Source organism: Vigna radiata, chromosome 8, assembly GCF_000741045.1.
Source record: "Vigna radiata var. radiata cultivar VC1973A chromosome 8, Vradiata_ver6, whole genome shotgun sequence".
NCBI lineage: Eukaryota > Viridiplantae > Streptophyta > Magnoliopsida > Fabales > Fabaceae > Vigna > Vigna radiata.
The window spans coordinates 27,684,906-27,691,489 of record NC_028358.1 but is presented as its reverse complement, the minus strand read 5'-3'; the positions used below and the strand labels follow the sequence as shown (position 1 = coordinate 27,691,489).

General features: G+C 34.0%; 1 protein-coding gene across 4 annotated transcripts; it reads left to right on the top strand.

The window, feature by feature from the left end:
- The first annotated feature begins 694 nt into the window (after positions 1-694).
- LOC106769606 lies at positions 695-4,722 on the top strand. Of its 4 annotated transcripts, XR_002669091.1 has the most exons (4): positions 698-1,609; positions 2,406-2,449; positions 3,934-4,007; positions 4,145-4,722. XR_002669091.1 is itself a non-coding variant. In XM_022784850.1 (3 exons), the coding sequence occupies exons 1-3, from the start codon at positions 940-942 to the stop codon at positions 4,424-4,426; spliced, it is 861 nt and encodes a 286-aa protein (XP_022640571.1). In that variant the 5' UTR covers positions 695-939; the 3' UTR covers positions 4,427-4,722. The 4 variants fall into 4 exon arrangements, 2 of the variants coding, with proteins under 2 accessions (XP_022640571.1, XP_014510776.1); XM_022784850.1 differs by lacking the exons at positions 2,406-2,449; positions 3,934-4,007 and having other exon boundaries at positions 695-1,609; positions 4,112-4,247; positions 4,372-4,722; XR_002669090.1 differs by lacking the exon at positions 2,406-2,449 and having other exon boundaries at positions 3,905-4,007.
- The last annotated feature ends 1,862 nt before the right edge of the window (positions 4,723-6,584 follow it).

Here is a 6,584-nt window from a genome sequence, read left to right as displayed (position 1 = left end):
TCCAAATCCAAGAACAACACAGAACACAAATGAAGTTGGCATCACGACACCCTGACATCAAAAAACAAAACGAGATACTAGTGCTGATTTTAAAGGAGCTCAATGTCTTAGTACCCAAACATAAAAAGAAATCCAGCTACCAGACACTAGAGCAATTCAACAGTACAAAAAATAAAAAAAAGAATGCTCAACCTTGATAGCGTAAGGGTAGCCAGACAGCCTTGATAACACATGCTGTACAGGAAAAACTCAATGATATAATCCTAACCATCTTACTAACTTAAATGTCAATAAATCTTTTTGCAGATAAATCTCTCATTCTCAATAATAAAAACTTTTTGAATAAGAGAAAAATCAAAATCGCCTTAGATCTTGTCATCAAACTATCTTTAGGATGTTGTCACCTATATACTAATCCATCCTCTATATCCGGTGACAAAAAAAAAATATTCTTAAATTAATATCTACATATTCTTTTTTTTAGTATAATCATGCGTTGAATTTGGATTGGTTGGAGTGATGGAGAATAATAGTCATTTTAAAGTCCAAGTAAAGATTTTGATTATGTAAAAATGTATACTTTGTTTGTCGTATGTGAATGGTACTTCGGAGAAAAGTCTTTTCCGATAATTAACCGGAAAAAAAAAAAAAAAAGCAGCAAATGATATTCTGTATTTTTTATTCGTAACACCATTTACCCCACAAGCAAATCCACCAAAAGAAAGATCAGTGATTTGGTGTATGTTGTGAAAAAGAAAAGGATGTTTGCGAGGGCGGAGTGATTAGTGGAGGTGGTGAGGGCGGGACCCAAAAGAGTGTTGTGGATGCAAAATATCATTTCCTGTGTGAGTTCCGAATCAAAATCCCGCAGAGCAAAGAGCAGCCCGTGATCTGCTACTTCTCACCACACAGTTTCACAACTCATCTGGTGTATCTGTGATGACTCAATCCATGTCGCACAAGCCTCTGGACTCGCGCCACTCCATAGACTCCTGCATGTTGCAGCTCCGCAGCTGGAAACCCTTCAAGCTCCAAGATGGGCCCCACCCCAAACCCTACTACTACAAGCGCCCCTGCCTCTCCGATCGCGCAACCACGTCCTTTTCCCTCGACATCACCAAACTCACCCTAGCCGACGCCGATGACAACACCGCCGCAAACAACCCCAACCATCGCGCCACCAATTACCGACTTGTCGCCCGCAAGAGGCGCCGCCGCGGCTCTAGATCTGTGTCCGGCCGCAGCAGCGACCGGAGTGGCACGCGGCGCTGCTGCTCAGTCGGGGCATCCGCCGCTTATGGCACCTGCTCCGACTTCCCGGTGGCCATGGGCACTGACTCCAGCGGTGAGCTCTTCGGCAACGGCGATTCGAATTGGTCTTCGGATGTTAGCGAGGCGAAGAATTCGAGGAGGGAGAGAGAGAGGGATGGCGAGAGGGAGAACGTAGGTGTGGGGTTTGGGGTGAGTGGGTGTTCTGACGCGAATGGGAATGAATCGGGGTATGGGAGTGAACCGGGTTATCGTGGGGATGCTGAGTTTGGATATGGCGATGAGTTTGATGAAGAAGAAGATGATCCCAGGTTGTTGTTTTGGGGCGATCAATTTGGAGGTAAAGCTTCTTCCGTTTTGGGTCCTTTCCTTCTATTGCAGTTCTTTCTGTGTCTTTTGAAACTCGTGAGTGATGCTTCCTGTGTGTATAGTCGCCAACTTGTTGCTTTGCTTTTACTTTTGTTGAATTTCTCTAGTAGGTGCGGGTGAAATTTTGTTTAGAATGTTTAGCATAAAACGATTGGTTTTCTTTGTCTGCGAGTTCTTTAACAAAACTTGTTTGGATTATTGTTATTGCTTTAAGAATGAGGGTTCAATTCTTTGGCAAATCACTTTGGGGGTAATATTCCGCCTTGCAGCGTGGCGCTAAAACCTTGTATTAGGATAGTGGAATAGCAGATAGCGGGATAGCTGTTATTTTGTAAATTTTTATGTAGCTTATTTAACGCATACTATATACATATAAATTCTGAAATGTTATAGAAATAACTCAATTTATGACATCATAATTAACAATATTAGTGCCTTGAACAAAACATACCAATTCAGACAAATATGAAAAAAAGTAATATTCAAGTCTTAGATAGGCATCATGAACAATCACTCATCATCTTCTGAATCCAAGTCCTCCCACTTTAAATTTTTCACTGCTATTACAGCTGTAGATTTCATTTTTGGAATTTTGAAATCGCAAACCAGATCCCCGAGCACTAATGTCTTTATTTGGACGGCTTTTATGCAATCAACACAAACAACTGCTATTTAACCTGTTATTTGGTCGGCTATGGCCACTATACTGAACCCTGGTCTGTAAACGCTACCTGTTTTTATGGCATTGGTAAGATATTTTATTTCAGGTGGATACTGCTTGATTCTGAAGTTGTAATATTCCAAATATTGGGTTAGTGAGTTTGTTTCCCCTTATATTTGGATATGCTTTCTGAGCCTTTGTTTGAAAGAAGAATTGAATATAACGTATTTCTGCTAGACGTGTCTGTTGTTTTGCCTTTGCCATGATGCTGTTTAGGGTTCCTGGAAAAGAAAAAACTGTCCATGTTTGGGAGACTAATCAACTTTTTATAGCAAACATTGACGGAGTAAATTGTCTTACACGTTAACATTTAAGATTTGTTGGGAGTTAAATAAAGTTCTAGTTCTAAAAATGAAAAAAGAAAAATTAGCTTTACAAACAAAGTCAACGACTGCATAACAAATGAGCCAGTCTTGGAACCCATCAAAATGGCAGCACTGTTTCCGGTGAATAACTCCAGCTGCCATGGGTTTAAATTGTTAACCGTAGAGGCTGCAGAGAAGAGACTAGAGGCTGAAGCCAGAGAACATGTGGTATGATAATCAGGCTTTGCTGGATTATATGGAATGAAAGTTTATTTATATGAAAATGAAACTCAGGACTCAGGCTGGAGAACGTGATTGTATTCTCCCTTTGAATGAAGTTTACTCCTTAAAGAGGAAAATGTATAGGTCCTGTAAAATTCTTTTCTCATCTTGTTGTTCCAAACATCGACTTTTTTAATAAAACTTAAGTCATTTATTCCTGATTTGCCCCCAAACCCTACTTAGTCTCAGTGATATTTGATCCTGGAAGGGTGATGCTTGGATTCCATCATGCTGTGTATATTGGGGGAAACCATTTGGTTGGTGAATAAAAAAGGATCATCTAATCTGCATCCCAACTTATTACCGGACCCTTTCCTATTTAAGTTTCTACTTGTTGGGAAAACAACAGTGACAATCTATTGCCTCAAATCCTCCCTCCCTTTTCAACCATTATTTCAGTGGGTAGATCTAAAGTATAGTTTGTTTCATTAGCTTCCTTTAGAAAAAGGGCCACCGAATTTGTTTTTTGTTCTGAAGGAAGTTGATGCCCTCTTTCTAGATACATGGCAAGATGTTTGGAGACTGTGCCGAGGAACTCTATAACTATTTGCAAAATTTAGGTTTGAGGATTGGGGGTTGGGATCTCAATGAACACAAGTTGATGAATGAAATAGTATAATTGTATGGTAGTTGCTACTGAAGTTTTGACTGAGTTTAGATTAGTCCATGGTGTGCTGAAAGTGAAATATCATTGAGAGAATATTTGTGGCAAAAGCTATTGACCTTCAGAAAAAAAGGAAGGATGTTTGAAATTAACTTGCTGTTTTGACAGTAACTTTTTAGGTGGAATATCTTGAAGATGTTGACTAACCACTAGAAAAATAAAGAATACATTTACAACAGATTGTGCGTTTTGCATCTGCTGTTTTAACCTTGAAGATTTTTGTATTGCTTCTCTATTGCATGCCATGAGAGTTTAAATGGAACGTTCATTTTGTATGTTTTTTTTTCTCACTAGTATTAGAAGCTAAATATTTCCCTTGTAAGCTTTCCTGAGCCTCTGTTGCACGTGACTCGGACACACAAACCAATACGTCATGCAAAAGTTGCTAAGTTGAAAGGTTCTAAATTGTTCATGGTTTTGGATTTCATACAAAATCTTTGAAGCATTATCTATTAAGGCATTTGTTGCATATAAAACCAGGACTCTAATTGGTTGTTTCAGAGACTGACTTTACCTTCATTGCCCCGGCTGTAGATTCTAAAAGGGAGATGGTTGGGGAGAACACCTTGCTAGATCAAAAATCTCATCATAGATGCCGTCGCAGGAAGCATGACTGTAGAATGGTTGATGCATTAAGGTGACTATTGCAGAAATCTGTGGACTATCGACATGACAGAATTTTCTCTTTCCTTCAATAGTGGATGAACTGGCTTCTTTTGTGCATGAATCCTTGACCAAGTGGTTTTGGTGTTTGTTCTCAGGGTGACCTATTTGCCAAGTCAATCGGAAAGGATTTTGGCAAATATGAAAATATGATGTATTGATGAGGTATCAATCAGCTTCTGTAGATTTTGATCGAAATATGAAGTGATGTACTTTCGGTTATGATTTGTGAAGAGGAAAGTATGTACAAGGATTGAGATATGGTTATTTGTTTGGGATAGGAATGAGTTTTTAATCTGAATCATACAAATTTCATAGAACACAGATGAAAAAATCTCTTGAACCTGTGCTAGCATGTTGGCTTTCGTTTGAAAAATGTAAATGAACTAATAGCCTGCTATTGATATTTTTGAGTTTTGATAGCAAATCTATATTGCTGTAAAGTTTAATTCCTGTTTGATACTAGATCTACACCAGAACTTCGTGCACATTATTTTCATTACATTTAGAATATTTTTAACACTATATTTCAATTTCCAGACATTGCAAGGCAACCCTTTATTTTAGTTTTCCGCCTCCATAGGAAGTTGGTTTCATTTTGGAAAAACAATAAAATGTGTCTGTAAATTTCTAAAGATATTTTATAGTTGTTTTAAGTAGTTTTTTTTTTAAAAAATTAATTAAAATTATCGTATAAGTTAAAACAAATGTATCTTAGACTTAATTTCAATTCTTGATTTTACTAAATATTTTATATTAATTACTAATATGCCCAAATATGCATTAGCGGAGCTTAGTCATAATTAATAATGTTTTTTTTCTGTAATCACTATGTCTATGCGTAATGTTTTAATAAGTATAATGGTCCATGACTAGTGTTGTGACAGTGTGTTTATCATGGGTCATTTAATGAATTAATCTTATTCAACTTATTTATCAAGAGAGTTGAAAAAATTTAAATCTCATCTGATCCATCACGAATGAGTGAGTCTAAACCCTAAACGAATTCGTTTAACGATTTTAGTTAATTATAAGTTTTATTTTCAAAATAAAAAAAATGATTTTTTTATAATTCAAATCTAAATAAATTTTATCCTAAATTCTAAAGACAATTCGAAATTAAAAAAGTACTATATAATCTAAATATAATTCAAAAATAAACACAAAAAACAAATAAATAAGTTTTTAATATTAATATTTTTGTTTTATTTATTCATTTATAAGATTAGACTTTTAAATAGATAAATCCATAATATTTTGCTTTCTTAAAACATCATTTTAATTATCCCATCTACAATACAATAAAAAATGTGAAGTAATAATATTGAAACATTAATAAATAATTAAATTAATTTAGGTGAATTAATAAACAATCCGATTCACCACGAATCAATCCGAATAAGCCAGGTTCTAAGTGGGTCAGATTGAAAATTTATCCATATAAAAAAAATTATATTTTTTTCAAATTTAATCCAGTCTAAACCCATTGGACCAGATTAACTGATAGAGTTCTGACCCATTTTGACAACAATAACAATGACTACAACTTCACAGTTTAAATGATTTTTAAGCAAGTTTAATTGTTAAATTATGGTCAAATTACATAAAATAATATAAAATTACTCTAATTCTATTTTTAATTATTTTAGTTCTAATTATGAGTGGTTTTGTTTTCTCAATTTTTTTAAGTGAGTTTATTATTTATATATTTAAAAGACTGTAAAATTTGCTTCATGTATAATGATCACTTCCTACGAAAAAATTATGTATTGAAGTTATTAAACTGTTTTACACCGTTTTCTTTACCTAAAATCTTACCAACAAGGATGTTGAATTTTATTTAAATTAAATAATAATATTTTTTTTTTCTTCTTTATATCCGGATTTCACATTTCAGTATATTCTTTACACTTCATCAACTTTTCACTAAATTTCAAATTCTTAATGTATGTAGTTATTTCATATTTCAAATTCAACGAACACTTTTACATATTTATATAAAAATAAAGATAAAACTTAGTTTTATATTTTCGATTAATCACAATTAAAATCCCTATATTATCATATAGTTGATTATTATATTTAAAAAAATATATAAATTCAGTGGATATTTTAAAACTTAATTATGTTTTTCTTAATATATAAATTTAAATTAAATACAATTACAAATTAAAATATCTAAGTTAATTTTAATCTTATTATTTTAATTTAAAATATAATATATGAAGTTAGTTCATTTTATAAAATCTGATTTGTTATTTAATATTAAATGTTGTTAGGAAAATACCCTGGATGACACAGTTCGATTTTA

Bases quoted from the DNA above. Each gene is read 5' to 3' on its own strand.
- LOC106769606 (XM_022784850.1), top strand. From the start codon at position 940: ATGACTCAATCCATGTCGCACAAGCCTCTGGACTCGCGCCACTCCATA. The intron at 1,610-4,111 runs GTAAAGCTTCTT...TGGTTGTTTCAG, and splicing joins TTGGGGCGATCAATTTGGAG to AGACTGACTTTACCTTCATT. The intron at 4,248-4,371 runs GTGACTATTGCA...GTTTGTTCTCAG, and splicing joins AGAATGGTTGATGCATTAAG to GGTGACCTATTTGCCAAGTC.